This window comes from Notolepis coatsorum (genome assembly GCF_963971535.1).
Source record: "Notolepis coatsorum genome assembly, chromosome: 16".
NCBI lineage: Eukaryota > Metazoa > Chordata > Actinopteri > Aulopiformes > Paralepididae > Notolepis > Notolepis coatsorum.
This window is the reverse complement of record NC_140180.1, coordinates 25,425,266-25,442,756: the sequence shown is the minus strand read 5'-3', so window position 1 is coordinate 25,442,756 and position 17,491 is coordinate 25,425,266. Positions and strand designations below refer to the sequence as shown.

The 17,491-nt window shown below is 43.5% G+C and overlaps 1 protein-coding gene across 1 annotated transcript in view; it reads left to right on the top strand.

Moving 5' to 3' along the window:
• Positions 1 to 15,238: 15,238 nt before the first annotated feature.
• LOC311242932 (uncharacterized protein) overlaps positions 15,239 to 17,491 on the top strand; it is a gene marked incomplete at both ends in the record, with an annotated part of 5,944 nt that continues 3,691 nt past the window's right edge. The window contains 4 exons of the mRNA XM_084331996.1: positions 15,239 to 15,287; positions 15,743 to 15,868; positions 16,415 to 16,672; positions 17,003 to 17,119. Coding sequence (XP_084188122.1) covers positions 15,239 to 15,287; positions 15,743 to 15,868; positions 16,415 to 16,672; positions 17,003 to 17,119 — 550 coding nt within the window. The remainder of the gene's footprint in view (positions 15,288 to 15,742; positions 15,869 to 16,414; positions 16,673 to 17,002; positions 17,120 to 17,491) is intronic.

Below are 17,491 nucleotides of genomic sequence, written 5' to 3'. Positions count from 1 at the left end.
TGACATACCAGATCTACAAATATACATTACTGTTTAAGAGTACAACGCCTGTCATATAGACCTATAGCGTTGGAAATTCTGATTAAGGAGAGGAGAGGAGAGAGGAGAGGGAGAGGAGAGGAGGAGAGGAGAGGAGGAGAGAGAGGGAGGAGAGAGAGGAAGAGGAGGAGGAGGAGGGAGGAGGAGGAGGGAGGGGGCCACGGCGGACCAAAATAAATCGCTCGTTACCCACAGAAAGGCAGAACGCATACAGCCAATTAAATCATAATCAACACAGAACCGCTCCACACAGCTACTAAATATTAAAAAAAATAATTTCACTCACCATTGACGACGTTACTTCTTAGGAGGAAATAGTGTCCCTGTCGCTCCTTGTAAATGAAATCCATCCTTCGCTCTTTTCTGATGAAACGTTCAATGACCTCCTCTGCAGTTGCAAATCCAGCAATGCAACAAACAGCAGTCTTTTGTGTTCTAATTGATCCTTCATTTGCGTGAGGATGCTGTCGAAATCCACTAAACATTGTTCTGTTGATGCGTGACACACGTTCCATTTTCGGGACTCCGACTCCGACAGGTGGTCACTCAGACAGTCACCCAAGCGATTCACCCAAATAAAGTTTTCATTCATTCATTAATTTGCTGTCTCGTTATAACACAAACCGCTCACCATAAACCATGACCAGCTTAATTACGTTAGTTAGCATCCAAGCTAGCGTGATAACGTTAGTAGTTATTAGCATCCAAGCTAGATACTGCTAGGCTGCCTGCTTACAGTACCTGCAATAATGTTGTCATCCTCCTGGACAGATAGACTTGTTAAATCATAATATCCACAGGTGTGTTGTGCTGGTTCTCAGTAAATGTCCCGCCGGCAAAAAATAAGTTGCTATTAAAGTGCTAAATGTTAAATACACTAATATAGAGGTTTCGAACGTGGCTGCTCTGTTAATAAAATTTTCAATCAATCAATCAATCCCACGAGGGGAGAAACAACCGTGTAGCTACAGAGCTGCAGAGTAATAGCCATTCTCTGATTGGAACTCAAGGCTGTCAATCATTCAACCTCCGTGTAGCTACAGAGCTGCAGAGTAGGAGCCATACTCTGATTGGATGTCAAGGCTGTCAATCATTCAATCCCCCATTCAATGGCAAGAGTTTAAATGCACGGACCGTGCTTAGATGACGTTAATAGCCTATTTTGATTGACTATTATTTATTTAATCCTGGGTCAACCTGTGCAGTTATTCTGCACGGATATTTACTGCAGTCATTACTGCAGTGCAGGCCTGCTCAGAGCTGTAGATTTTGGCCATTTTTGAAGAAAAAAGATTCACTGGCATTTTTTTTACAGAGGAAAACATTTCTAATAAAAATAATAATAATAATAATAATAAAAAAAAAATATATATATATATATATATATATATATATGTAAATTAATAATAATTATGAATTATGAGTGAATTTGTGTTTCACGTGTTGTCATAGAGAAACCTCCACTGCCACCTTCTCATAAAGGACACATTGATGAGTGTTGTATCATTAGTGATGAATCTGAGGACAGAGTGATATACAGAGTCCAAGGATATAAGGGTTGAGGCTGCAGTATGTCTATAAATTACATCACCATAGTCCAGGACTTATATAAAAAAAAAAAAAAAACTGCTTCGACAACTCTCTTCCTACTAATCGATATAATCGAAGAATATAAGAATAATGAGCAAGAATATGATGGGGATGACCAAATTAACTGGTTACAGATTATGGTCCCCAATTATTTTATGCACTTTACACAGGAGTATGATTTCCGACACTTCACAACCAGTCCTCCTATGGTCAAGCCAGAGAGAGCTGTACAGCCAGATCCATTCTTAGTCATCATGATACACAGTATAATGAAGAGACCCCACTGCAGGCCACAGGCATGAGTCCAGCTCAACTCATGCTTGGCCGGCAAATCCGCACTACAGTTCCTACCTCGGAAACAAAACTACAACTTGCATGGCCAGATCTCCAGCAAGTGAGACAGGTAGAGGAGAGAGCAAAACAGAGCTACAGGCGTGCCTATGATAACAGGCATGATGTCAGACCTCTACCAGGACCTCAGCATGGAACCCCCGTTGCTGTGAAGCTAAACAACGAACAAGGATAAAGACAGCTTCTGTCTTTGAACAATGCGACATGCCGTGGTCATGCTTCCTCAGTGCTCCAAAGGCTTCCGGAGAGGTTAGAGAGGAATGCATCAAGCATGACAGAGAGCAAAAGGATGACAGTAAACAAGGAAAGTAACTGGCTGGCTGCTGGCTTTAGGAGTAAAGCTACTGTTAGCCATGTTTATACTTCCCTGCAAATGGAAGGATGGTGTAGGCTAATTAGATTGATGACAACTTCCCTGTTGTCCTACGAGAAAGGGGGGAAAATATTCTGTCAGCCCACATTATAAATATAATATTTAATTAAGTAAATTATTAATCTGACAGATGTGTGCACATATATGAGCAACACACATACAATCAGTAACTTGCACTGGGGCAGGGGGGGAATCACCAGCGAGTTAATGGAGGTGTTGCCCAATACCTTGACCATAAGCAGCATCATAAACACAGACCTGATCATGTGACAATGCTTGGCCCATATAGGCATTGGTTCGCTACTGTGCTAGCAAGGATGTGCCAGGAAGAAATATCTTTATTATAAAACAGGTAGCTCAAATCAGGCAATCTGATAGCCATGGTATAATGAGTGTATATCCACAGCTATGATTCTAATTCCTTTTCACAAGTCAGTATCACTCCAATCACGATCCACATAGTCACACATATCACCACTTTAACCATGTAGCCTCACTCACTGCTATACATTTTTTACATTGTCCCACTCACTGGTGCTAGAGGGCACTAATAAGCGTTCCATTGAGGGAATAGGGAGTGGGAGATCTTTCGTTAGCAGCAGAGACGAGGAGGAACCGAGACGTGAAACTCCTTAGCTACTTCCGTCACCAGCTCTGGGGAAATAAGCAGACCTCGGACTATGAATAGGACAGCTAAAAAGAGACGTTCTTTTACATCGAGTGTAATAATCTGAGTCCTACTATTGACCTTATTATAAATAACAAAAGTTTCAGGTTTACTGTCATGTACTCAAAAAACAATGCAGCGTAGTTTTTCTTTTTAGCAATGAAAATCTTGGACTTAGAGCCAACAAAATTTTACATAATAAAATAGAGGCATATTAAATAGAATAGAAAAAAAGAGAGGGCATTAACTATTGAAACAGTGAAATGCAATAAATAGTAGGCCTATATACCTCTTAACTGATTCAGCCCCGGCCATTATCCGTATCCCGTTCTAGCCCAGGAAGGAAACGGTGTCAGTGTGAAACACACACTTCTCTGCCTTAACAAATAGCTGATGCTTGGGCGGCTGATTGGCGCAGTGGGCAAGGCGCTCGCCACTAACGCAGGAGACGCTGGGTTCGAGCCCAGCTCTCTGCGTTGCTACCAGCTGGCCGGTCGTTCATACTAACACAATGATTATTCGCCACGCTTCCGTGAGTCTGCCTCAGGGCAGCTCTGGCTGCAATTGTAGCTTACCACCACCGGTATGACTGTGTATGAACGAATAATGGACTCTGTGAAGCGCTCTGGGTCAGTGAAGAGCGCTATATAAATCCAAGTTATTATTATTATTATTACAATTGGCAAGTGTTAGAGGGTGGGAAAGCCGGTGGGTGGGGATTGGACGTTGTGGACAGCGACTCCTACAGGTCGGTTTGGTGACGCCGGTGCGGCGGAAACAGGAAGTAGCGGGGGCAGCGTGAGCCTCCCACGTGTTACTCCTCGCCACTGAGAGTTCGAGCTGCTGCGGTGAAAAGATGCGACAGGCTGCCTTCTTGTGTACCGGAGGGGACACGTGATGCAAGGCTTCTGTCCTCACTACAGCCGACCAGTGGGAGGCATAGTCTAGCAACGTTCAAGACAGGGGAGGGAAGAATTGGATAACACAAAATTGGGATGGGAGAAAAAATTTAAATGGGGAGAAAAAGTGGCACAAAAAAACAAATAGGTGATGCTTGAGAAGATGTTTTAGCACCCCACGAACGTTGTTGTTGCACCATATCGCGAGAAAAAATCAGGATGTCATCTAAGTACACAAAAACCGACACCCCAATTAAACCCTGCAGCACGTTGTTGACCAGGGCTTGGAAAACTGCTGGAGCATTAGCTAAACCAAAGGGCATGACTAAATACTCATAATGCCCGTTGGGCGTGTTAAATGCAGTCTTCCACTCGTCTCCCTCTCTAATCCTGACCAAGTTGTATGCATTACGTAAGTCAAGTTTAGAGAAGACCTGTGCCCCCTGTAAGCACTCAAAGGCAGTGTCCATGAGAGGCAAAGGGTAACGGTTCTTGATGGAAACGTCGTTCAACCCCCTATAATCAATGCACGGTCGCTGGGTACCGTCCTTCTTAGATACGAAAAAGAACCCAGCGCCGGCAGGAGATGTGGACGGACGAATATGCCCCGTGAGTAATGCCTCCTGAATGTAAGTGTTCATAGCCACTGTCTCTGGGCGAGAGAGGGAGAACATACGCCCACGGGCGGAGAGGTACCGGGTAGAAGATTAATGGGGCAGTCGTATGATCTATGAGTAGTGCCTTAGCACGTGTCTTACTAAAACGTCAGCCAGGTCAAAATAGATCTCAGGTACACCTATTAAATCGGGATTAGTAGGTATGACAGAATCTGCAACGCTCCCCACCATCCTGGAGAGAGAAGAGGGAGACAAAAACGCCGTTCTCCATTGAAAGTTCACCTGTGGCCCAATTAATGACAGGGTTGTGAATAGCTAACCAGGGATGACCTAAGACAATGACAGAGTAGGGAGACACAATAACAAAAAAGGGTACCCACTCCCACCCACCACCCGCCCCCTGAATGTGCAGTAGAGTTGTGCGCTGTGTTATGCTCCCACTACCACGTGGCTGTCCATCCAGGGTTTGGATGGGGATGGGCACCTCCAAAGTCTCGACAGGGATCCCCCACTCCTTAACTAACCCAACATGTATCAGATTTCCCGCAGCCCCCGAGTCTACTAACGCCCTGGTCCTCTTGACGTCCCTCCCACACCCCACAGAAACATCCAAAAAAGTATGTGTATCGAGTGCAAAAGAGGAATTGAGCCCACCTGCCAGCGCCTCCCCAAGACCTAGCGAGCTCCTCCTTTTACCGGCGATGCCCGACAGCTGCCGAACCGATGGCCGGTGCGTCCACACCGGAAGCAGCGTCGTTCTTCTATGAAGCGCCGTCGCTCATCGTCCGAGAGCGACAGCGCCCCAAACTGCATGGGTTCGTCACCCAGTGGCTCACTTGTGTAGTGCAGGAAGCTATCGACACCGGAAGAAGAAGGGACACGTACCTGAGCCGATGTTCCTCGCTCGCGTTCCCTCTACCCAGTGTCGATTGTCCATGCGGATGGCCAGGTTGATAATGCCATCCAACTGCTCCGGCAACTCACGAACGGAGAGCTCGTCCCTCATCCGAACGGAGAGCCCCTGGACGAACAAGACACAACAGGGGACCTCAGGCTAAGCTGCCTTCCGGGCCACGATTCTGAAATCAATGGCGTAATCTACCACAGTACGGAGGCCCTGCCGGCAGGCGAGAAGCCGCACCCCGGCCTCGTAAATCGAGATTACCCGGGAAGTATCAAAGATTCTTCTCAACTCCCCGGTAAAGGCGTCCACATTGTGGCAGATCACCGACCCATTCTTCCATTCAGCCGTAGCCCAGGAGAGCACTCGGCCGGTGAGGAGGGTGATGATATAAGCCACACGGGAAGTAGCGGAGGGGAATGAGCGTGGCTGCAGCTGAAACACGAGTGAACACTGGGTGACGAATTCCCGACACCCCTCCGGTGCTCCCCCGTAGCGACCCGGCGGTGTTAGCCGTGGCTCCCGAACCTCCTCCTGGGGACCGAGGAACGACCGACCTCTCTCGCCGCCGACAGCCCCTTCCTCCGGCGCGGACTCAACAGCCACTGTCCTCGCCTCGGCAGCCTCCGTGCGAGCCATCTTGGCTGTGGCTAATGCCGAACTCGCCGTCTCCTGGGAGGTAATAGACAGCCTCCCCAGGCGACCCAGCTCAGCGCTAACTTGCTGTTGGTGATCCGCCACCAGCTCCAGGGCATGTTTCTGCTCCCGGAGAGCCTCCAATATCGCCTCCATGGTACCTGGATGGTCGGTTCTTCTGTTATGGTGAGTGGCAAGGTCCCAGTAGTAGAGGAATAAAGGAGGCAGAGAGTGATTGCGTCTATCAGTGGTTCCTTTTAATGTTGGAACAATACACCTGAGCAACAGAGAATAGGCAATGATGCCGAGCGTCTACTGAAATAGCATAAAGAATGAACAACTAATCAAGACGATCTGGAGCAGGAACGTCCGAGTCCAGGGGTACCGCCATGTACCGAGCTGGAGGTAGTGTGAAGAACCGATGATAAAACACAGGGAAGACAGGGGTTACATAGGTACACATTCCAGACATTCCACACGCACCACAGTGACAACGAATCAGAGAACACAGACAATTAGTGACAGGGGAGACAAGTGACAGGTGGCAGCAGCCAGAGAACCCAGAGCGTTACATACATCCACACACCTTATTTTTTTTTCAAAACGTATTCAAGAGTAAACATCCTAACAGCAGTCATAGTGTATATTTTCAGCAATAAGTTTGTTTACCAACAGGTTCAAGTGTTGTTAGTGAGCTTTTAGTTTTTGAAATGTGTTGTATTTTTCGCGGATGACGATTGTAGTCATTATGAGAAGAGGACATCCAGAGCTCTCAATGAGTGTTGGAATTTCTAAAAACTACACTACCCAACGGATTCTAGCTTCCTGCAAGCAAATGACTAGTGTATGAATTCTTTTTATTTCTCTTATTTCTCTGGATTATATACCACAAAACTGAACGTTATTGGCATATATTGGAGGGCAGTTAGTTTGTCTCCCCTATTGTGAACATTTAGCAACCATCCGTGTTGAAATCAGTTTAAAAATGGCGGAGCTGTCGCAAGAATAAAAAACCTACTGTACATACAGTAGATTTCATTCTCTGTTCTTCATGCACTCCTGGTGATAATAAATCCAAATTGAACTCTCCCATTTGAAAGAGAATATTTGGCCTAATCCATAGATGTGCGAGTTGGCTATAATAAGGTAATTTATAGGCCTCATATTCTATATTCTATAATAATATTTCAAATTGCATGGGTCCGGATGGCAGAATTCAGTACTGTATCTACAAAACCTTCTGTTTAATCATCTTCCCTTTATTCATTTCCTTAGATTTTTTGTACACATGATCACAAGAAAGTACTGAACGAGCTCACGGGCAGTTTTTCATGTCCGGTCATTTTTAGCATGGTGCTATTCACTGTCAAAGATGCAAAGAAAAATCATAATTCATATTCTCCTTTGTTTCATCACAATTTAAGGGGAGACCACCCACCTAAAATACCATTTACCTGATTTTGGGGCAATTTTGAGATTTTTGTATAATGTTGCCCCTTTACATGTCTTCTTTCAAACTAGTGACAAGAAAATGTAAAAAAAAAAACGTTTAGTTTCTTATTTTGCTTAATTTTGCATGATTGCGTCCATGTGCACATGAATGGGGAACTGCCTCATTTGCATAATTATATAAACATAAAATTCAGAAAACTTGCAATATATTTTTTCTTAGTTTATATGTACATAACAAACTGGGAAAGTTTCATAGTGATATCTATTCAAATATATTTTTTGCCTATTAGGGGGTACAGTAATCGGTTGTGTTGTTTGTTACTACACTGTTACTACTACTACATCATTATTATTATGTTATTATGTTGTTCAGTTATCAGGCATGTGTTTAGGTTGTCTATTACTAATGGTTTGATTGGGTGTTGTGTTTGTAAATAGCGTTTTTTTTTTTTTTTTAGGGCATTATACAATACAGAACTTTGAAGGCGTTTTCCCGAAGGGTAGACATGTACCATTTCCCTAGCATCTACACACACCAAACTTTCCACCTTTATTTATATCTATATCCTGCTTCTTTGTGCCAAAGGGTTTGTTGATATGTCATACATAGCCTGATTTACAGACAATACAAAACTTTAAAGGCGTTTTTCTCAAAACGAGATTTTATGAGTTTGTATTACACATAAAACAAAAAATCTCAATTTCTCTAGTACCTCCACACACCAAACTGGCCACGTTTCCTCCTATCCATATACCACAACTTTTTGCCAGAGGATTTTTTGATATATCACTCATCCAGATTTTTAGAACATTTTATACAAATAATGTATGCAAAAGATAGATTTTTTTTATGACTAGGGGGTCATAAATTTATGTTCGGGTGGCATATCAAAAAATCCTCTAGCAAAAAGTTCTGTATTTAATGTAGTAACATGAAAAACCATGAGAAAATAATTATCATCAATTTTTTCAAAATTTTGTTTGGGGTAACATGCAAAAAAGGGCCATTTTGAATAGACCACGCCCCTTTTTGGGTAATACAATTATGCAACCAAAAATTTTTTATATTTTTTTTTCTTTTTTTGACTATTCTAAACAATTAAGATGTTTGCAAATGATTTCATCTGTTAACAGAACTCGCTTTAGGGCGTCAATAATGTGGTCAAGAGGCATGGATTCTCTATTGTGCCTGAACTGGCTTGGCTTCTTTTATTCACATGTAATCAGCAGCAGTAACAAATGAGTCTTCTCTTACTGAGAGACTAAGGGGGAGAGAACGATAGGGGCGGGCACCACCTCTTTTATAGTCCCTCTAAGGTAGAATACCTGAGTGGCTACGCCCAGAGCGCCCTCCAGTGGGGACAGATATACATGCACCAAGGCAACCACAGATGGAGACAATTGTCTACACAGATAAACAGTTACTAGTGTAAAAAGTCATATGTACAGTTGGACAGTTACTAACAATCCCATACAGAGTCTCCTATCTCAACATCATCCTTTATTATTATTTCTCCCTATCTAGGTGGGTGGTCTCTAAGCCTATTAATAGACACAATATTCCTGATACTGGGAATAGATTCACTGAGGTCCATAGATGTCCCTAGATATGCAACATGCAAATGGACCTTGTAGAAGTGGAGCAATCTTCCATTTACTTAGGTATGTATTTTAGGTGGATTTTCAGAAAATAGGGCTCCGGGCTTGAGAGGTTAAGGGGGGTGAGTGTAACGGATGGTACCGCGAAGCGCAGTCACGATGGACTTCAGATGTTGTGGAGTGACTGGGGCGAATAGCGGTACTATGGGTTAAACTCACTCTCACCCTTAAAAGACACATAGACACGTTGCAAAGCAGTGAGTTCACTTCTTGGTATAGCGGTCTGTGCTGTAGCCCGCGGTGTGGCAGACCACGGGTTCGAAACTCCCCCGGGGTTAAGGTGACGATATGACAACTGTTACATTATGTAACCTGACAATTCCACTTTCCGCAACAACACTACTATGTCATTTATATGGAGATCTCCACTGCTCGGGTGATTGGAATTAGGGAATCCAACATTGGGTTGTGTGGGCCTCAGCGGCTGAGAAAGTAAGACATGATCTAGCGGCGAAGTGGGGTCGGGGTGTTGGTCCTGAGGGGTCCTGGGGTAGGGGGGGCGGGAGTGGGGGAAGAATATGTTTTTTTTATGCCTGTGGAAATATAATTTTATTTTTATATTCTGTGTTAATTATTTTTATTATTTCTAATCTATCTCTGTATGGGATGGGATGGTTTGGGCCCTTAGTGTGGTGGGTTTGGTGGTTAGCGGTCCCGGGCTGGTGAGGGCCCCTGGTTCAGGGTCTCGGGGGGTCGGAGTATTAAAGAGGCATGGTGCTAGGCGGCTACGTGGTGTAGTGGGCAAGGCACTCGCCACGAAATGCTGGAGACGCTGGGCTCGTCAGTTCGAGCCCAGCGCTCCACATTTGCTTTCAGTTTAGCTGGTCGTTCATACTAATACACATTGGCCGTATTAGGGGGTGGGAAACTGATGGGTGGGGATCAAGCGTTGTGGACAGCGACTCCTACAGGTCGGTTGGTGCGCCTGCGCAGTAGAATCAGGAAGTGTCGGGGCAGCGTGAGCCTCCCACGCGTTACTCCTCGCCACTGAGAGATCGAGCTGCGCAGGTGAAAAGATGCGACTGCTGTTACCTCAAGTACCGGAGGGGACTTGTGCTATGTATGACTTAGTCCACATTGCAGCCGGCTTGTGGGAGGCAAGAAACAGCGTTCGTGACAGGGGAGGGTTGAATTGGATGATACGAAATTGGAATGGGAGAAAATATAGAAAAATGGGAGAAAAAGTGGATCAAAAAAAAAGAGGCATGGTGCTCTGGCTCACTGGGGCGCTGGGCCTGGGATCCTAATAGGGTGGGGACCGTGGGGGTCGGGACGGGGGTGAATGGGGGCTTGAGATATTCCACTATTCCCTCATTTATATTATTTATACTGTCTTACTGATTAATCTAATTTGATTTAATTTAAAAGAATTATTATCTTGTTATTATTATTTTTTATTATTTGTTTTTATTGTTGAAGTACTGTCCTGTGATGTCCTGTGTATTATTATTATTATTATTATTATTATTATTATTATTATTATTATTATTATTATTATTATTATTATTATTATTATTATTATTATTATTATTATTATTATTATTATTATTAGTATTATTAGTATTATTATTATTACTGTATTGTATTGTCTCTTGTTATATGTGGGATAAAAAGGAGAAAATAAAGAAATATTTGATCACAAAAAAAGAAACCGGCGCACATAGGTATCAATTCCTTCGAGCAGTTGTTCTAGATAAATACATTCCTGTATTGTCAGGGGCGGACCTAGCACATTTGGCGCCCTAGGCGAGATTCACCACTGCGCCACCCCCCCCCCCCCCCCCCCCCATTGCTCTCTCCCATTTTACTTGATTCAGGGGACACTATGGCCTCTTTAAAGGTCTGAGGTACCCCACTGACTACTCTAGCAGTAATCAATGGTGGTGTACTGTCATCCTCGTCACTTCCTCTCCGGGCATAGTATGTCAGATACTTTGGGGGTTTGTGTTCCCTTGGGGGATACCTCCCACTGCTTGGGGCACGTGACGTCACCCTCGGGTGCTCCTCGTCATTGCCCTCTGGGGGTCGCTGACTGTCTGTCTGCACGACCGTGCTAAGTACACTAGGCTGCGGTGTCTCTGTTTCTTCACACCTTACTCTGGAGTCCAGCTCTGGCTCCTCTGTCTGTGTCTCGTTATCACATGTTGTCTTTGTGACAATCACATGTTGCCTTCAGCACCCTCTCTCCCGCCTCCGCGGCGGCTGGGTGGATATCTTCTGAGGCCTCGAAATTTCGTAACTTGGCCTTGAACTTTCCCAGCGTCATGTCCGCTGAACCGTGTGTTACCAGGAGTGTGAACGGTTTGTACAGCTCCGGTAGTCCCCTCATCACCATCGCCATCATTAGCCCATCGCTTGGTGCTTCTCCTGCACTCTTCAATGCCGTAATGATCTGCTCAGCTCTGATGACGTATTCGGTCACAGTCTCGGTGTGCCCCTTCTTCAGTGCTGTTAGTGTTAGAGGGCCACAACTCGGGGTCTCCCTTGCCCGATATAATGTTCTCTCAACTAATTGTCTTTAGTGTCGCGGAATATCAACCCCAAGCTTGTGTCGTCGAGCAGTGGTGCTAACTCACAGTATGCATCTGCGTTATGCTTGTCGTCCAGGGCTTGTGCTTGCCGTCAGGTCTCCCGTGGGGGCCGTCAAGATCGTCGTCTTCAGTCCCACACCGTGCATGCAGCATAACATGCGCTCTTCCCAGAGCTCATAGTCCTCTGCCTTTCCATTGAATGAGGGCCATTTGCTCCTTCCTTTTGTCGCCACGAGTTTGAAGACGGGGTTCTCCCCCTCGCCTCCGTTGGGCTCAGCAGGCTCCGTCTCCCCTGGTGCCGCCTCCCCGGGGCTCTGCGCGCTGCTCTCCGGGCGAGTCCGCTTGCACTCCAGCAGCAGCGCGTCGGTGGGGTCGGTGCCCCGCTTCCTCTTGACGTGCAGGATCGTCGTGTTGGATTCCATGTTGCTCTTTTGATGGTGGGCGTAGCTTTAGCTCTTGTTGGTATAGCCTTTAGCCACGCGGTGCTCCCGGCGCTAAACTAGCCTATACTTCAGCTAAACTTGCTACCCTTATTATTTCGCCCCTGCGTGATCTGGGCCCATAACCTGTTGACAGAATTGGCTATGGGGCGACAATAATATACTCATGAGGCATGGTTTCTACCTTGAGCCCTTAATCGGCGTGGTTTATTATTAACATTGGTTCATAGTACAGCAGCACATGAGGTCTCCTCTCCATGAGAGGTAGATGGGGAAGAGATAGAGGGGGAGGAGGAGACATCCCCTTAAATACCCTCTACCTGGCGGTAGCATTAGCGGCTCCGCCTATAGCGCCCTCTAGTGGAAACAGTTATGTACAGTCAGTGGAAACAGTTATGTACAGTTAGACAGTTACTTGCAATCCTACATATAACCTCTAACTTTAACATGGCGTTCTATCGCCCTGCTCTAAGACAAACTCTAACCTTAACCAACTTCGAAAGAGTGCCTAAGCTTAATGAATGAATGAATGAAAACTTTATTTAACAGATTGCAGAATGGGTACAATACAGTACGGCTCAATACACACAATTGTTAAGGGGATGCAGACCTGAGAAAGACGTTAGTCTTATTTCCATCAGGGTCCCCCATTTTCAATTCATATAGACATTTATGACATACACAACATACATGACATTTATGGCATAGGGACATATAGGTATTTAGTACTGATACATTTGTGACATAAACGGTATTCAAATATACAGTACTGTTACCCCTAGATCCTGACAGAGTATATACATCTGATGGGGAGGGGACTGTACATTAGGAGGGGGTGGGTGGGTGGGAGAGAGATATACATACGGCGGGGAGGGAATATATACATGCGGTGGGGAGGAGACTGTCTATTAGGAGGTGGTGGGGGTTTTGGGCATTTACGGTGGCCAGTTTCGAATTGCAGCCTCCCGTAGGTGCTCTTTAAGAGCGGTTTTGAATGTGGGTAGGGATTCACATTCCTTTACAGCTTTAGGTAGGGCGTTCCACATTGATGTGGCATAATTGCGAAACGTATTTAGTCCCTTGTTTGAGCCGAATCTGGGTTTAACATGATTTGTTGAGCTTCCTCTGGTGTAGTGGTTGTGGTATTCACTGACCTTTGGATTGGTGCGACCAGTAACATCAGTGGCCAATCAGAGCGCAAAACGCGAATGTGGAAGCATGAACCGGTTTGTATTCGAATGTGTGCCTGTGTGTTGTTGTCATATTGCAGTCCGCTGCTATTGGTCTGCCATGGCGTCAGCAGTAGCAGCTGTGGCTCTGGCTCTGGCCACAAGGTGGAGGTAGAGGACAGTTCAACAGACATCGGGTCAGCGTCATGTGACCAAAAAGAAACACAAGTCTCAGCACTTATGTACGACACAGTCCTCATAGCTTCATCCTCCTCCCATTATATTTTTGAAACATTCATTGGGATTCAGTCTGATGCAACACTCATCCCATAGTCATGATGCTGCAAGGCTAATTCCACCATTTATGGTCTTCAAATATTAATGGTATTAATAACACAAGTTATTAATATAGTAATAACATACTAATAGCAGTGACTTTGTCTGTAACCATTATGGTGCTGGTGGAGTTTATTTTGATTTGATTTATTTGAATTAACTGCTTATAGTTTTATATCTGATCATATTTGTGGATACTTTGTTCGTTTTTTATAATATACTCCCTTCTTTTTTCTGTGAAGCACCTTGTAAAATGTGCTTTTCAAAAGAGCTATGTAGGTGAGGTTTATGATGATGATGATGATGATGATGATGATGATGATGATGATGATGATGATATCCAGAGTTTCCTTTATCCAGAGTAGAATGTCCATTTATTTTTCATTCATGTTAACCTATTGTTCAGATATGAATGAAAGCCATGTTGTTTTAATATACTGATTTCTTTCTTTCTTTCTTTCTTTTTTCTTTCTTTCTTTCTTTCTTTCTTTCTTTCTTTCTTTCTTTCTTTCTTTCTTTCTTTCTTTCTTTCTTTCTTTCTTTCTTTCTTTCTTTCTTTCTTTCTTTCTTTCTTTCTTTCTGTCCATCCATCCGTCCATCCATCCATGACAGCCTGAGAGGAAGGCAGACTAGTGACCAACAGGAGGACGTATTTCAGTTTTGACTATAGAGGCAGCTGGTACTACATTTACAGTGCCTACACATAACATCTGCCAGAGTGCCCTTGAGCGTATGTGCATTTAGGAAAGATAATCCAGAAAGACAAATATCAATTGCCTTGTGTAAATTAACAAAAAACTATGATATTTATCTTTCATTTTGCATTCATTTCCTAGGTTTTATGCTGTGTGCTTTAAAAAAATCAAGAGCTATTTACTAAACAAAGGTAAATATATTTGGTTTAGATTACGTAAAATAGGTTACTTTTTCTTTACAGTGAATTATGAAATTTTAATGTATTTTCATCGTCTTGTCTTGTCATACAGGACAAATGTAAAATAAGGATTTATACTATTTAAACAGCATTCTACAGCTAATCCGATTTACAGAATAAACAAATAGTATATACTAATAAACTACTAGAAAAGAAAGATTTATTATTATTATTTTATGTATTGAATCTTTACAGTGAATAAAATAAATAAATTATATTTATGTAACAAATGGATTTAGAATGGGGCGGTTGTCTATTTCATCACTGTCTTATCAGATAAGGGCATAATGAGCAGCTTAGACATAAGACTCAGCTGTTCTCCCCAAATCATCTCTTCTGAACTGACTTCTACTCCTTTCTGTCCATTTTACACACATCAAGATAGACTGTGTGCCTTTCTGTCTGTCTGTTTATCAAATAGAGAAGTGAACACTGCATTTCCTTTTCCTACCTATAAATAGACCAATGCCTCATGTTTTTTTCAACTGGTTAGACCCTGTTGGTCTTCTAAGAGGTAGTGATGACTGAATGATTGTGGACATACTTACAGTATCAGGCTCGCTTGTTCAGGGGAAAAGTGTTTAGAACTTGAAGAAGTCGCTTTGTCTGAAAAGGCTCAGATTAGGGGTGAATCAACAGGAGACATGAAAGCTGTGTTTGGACTGTTGGCCGTACTCGCTGGGGTGTCTCATGGTGAGCTGGAACACTGTATAATGTGTGTGAATAAGATGTGGTAGTTAGTGTTCGCTGGGGTGTCTCATGATGAGCTGGAACACTGTATAATGTGTGTGAATAAGATGTGGTAGCTTGTGTTCGCTGGGGTGTCTCATGGTGAGCTGGAACACTGTATAATGTGTGTGAATAAGTTGTGGTAGTTAGTGATGTATCATTAACCAACCTTGAATAATCAAATATAGCTAAATATTGCTTAATCCTGGTCTTCAGTATTGTTTGTCCTTAATCATCATTTATTACGGTGGCTGACACTAACCAAACCTGTCTATTCAACAACACTTCTATAGAGGAAACCTGACTTCACAACTTGCTACGATAGTTAACATGCTGTTTGGGTTATACGCTTGTATTAGTCATGAATTGTGTAATATCATGGTTATTAAACTTGATTGTTTTACTTTTCACACCTCCAGGTGTGGAGACCTATTGTGATGCCAGAGAGGATGGAGCTCAGTGTTACGCAGCTCTGGGAGGAACTGTGTATCTCCGGCTGGTGACTGAGGCCACAAAAGAACAAGAGTACAAGTTAATTAGTTTGAGTAACAGAAGTAGTATACTTCTCAACACAAAATATACAAATTCTGCATCATCCTTTACTTTCAGTAATGGGACATATAGGATGGGTGACATGGGGATGAGTTGTTCTGGTGAATATGAATTCATAATATATAATGCTGAAGGACAAAGACAAAAGAAACATAAATTAAATATGTCCACTGAAGGTAAATAACTTATTTCTGCACATTTACATAATTAATTCATAATTCATGTTTAGGTTCACATTCTAACATATCCCTATCATTGCCAATTCACTTCAAACACTAAAAAGACCAGAGGTTGTATTTTCACAGTGAAATTATGAGAATAGTAATACCACTGCAAACAAACAATGACTTATAAACCCAATCTGTGATTTATTTGACCAATACAATTTGGGCTATGGACTGTATTCACTTTAACCCAGCATTCTCAAATGGAGGCTCCAGACCATGACAGTACAGTAGTATCAAAAAAGAAATGTCTTGTTTAGAAATATTTCAATCATTAAAACAGGCAGGCTGTACTCTCCTGTGTCTCTCCTACAGCACCAGTGTCCTCTCTTCGGCTGTCCTCAGAGTGTCGTGATGGACAGATGACGGTGTCCTGCTCCTCTGAGGGGGACCGTCTCCAGTACAACTGGACTCTGGACGGAGGCCCACTGAGAGACACTATGATCATCTCTGGTAACGACGAGACAGGAAACATCACTCTGAAGAAAGGCCTGTCAGGAAATCTCTCCTGCTCGGTCAAGAACCACGTCAGTCATGGTGGTGCTGTCAGTGAGAGCATATCACCATGTGAAGGTGAGCCAAAACATTGTCACAAAAGAAATATGATGAACTTAACAATGATGATTACACTCATGTTCGTGTAACAGAGTATATCCACAGTCACGATGGACTTCAAGTGTTGTGAAGTGACTGTGGCATGTAGCGGTACTGCAAGTAAACTCACTCCCCTTAAAAGGCATACAGACACATTACCAAAAAGTGAATTCACCTCTTGGTATAGCGGTCTGTAATCGTGCCCGCGGTGTGGCAGACCCAGGTTCGACTCCCACTCAGGGCATGTCAAAATAAGACTGGTGACATTTGCTCGGTTTACAGAGCATGTTTGTCATGTTTTGCCTACAGGTCTCAGTTTTATTAACTGCACCTTAACCAGCGGATCACACATATCAGACTGGGTGTTTCCAGAGAGGATTACGTGTATTAAGACAACAGCCGCTCCAACCACTGAGACCACCAATGGTAAGGAGACAGCTTCCACAATGTTCTCCAGACCTTCCACTCACATCACACTCTCCAGTCCAATCCAGACTCCTTCCACCACACTGTGGTACATTAGTAAGTGTTGGTTAATTTCAGTGAAATGCTTTCATTGTTGTAATCTTTTGTGTGTGTCACATCAATTTTAGCTGTGGATAAGTGTGACTTGGACACTAACCCTAAAGTAAAGGAGGAAGAAATGTTGAGTAATAACATGCAACATGCAATAATGCTGTATAATGTATATTATATTAGTATATATATGTATATATATATATATATATTAGGGATGTCCGATATTATCGGCCGACGGATATTATCGGCCGATATCGGCAGTAAAATGTGATATCGGAA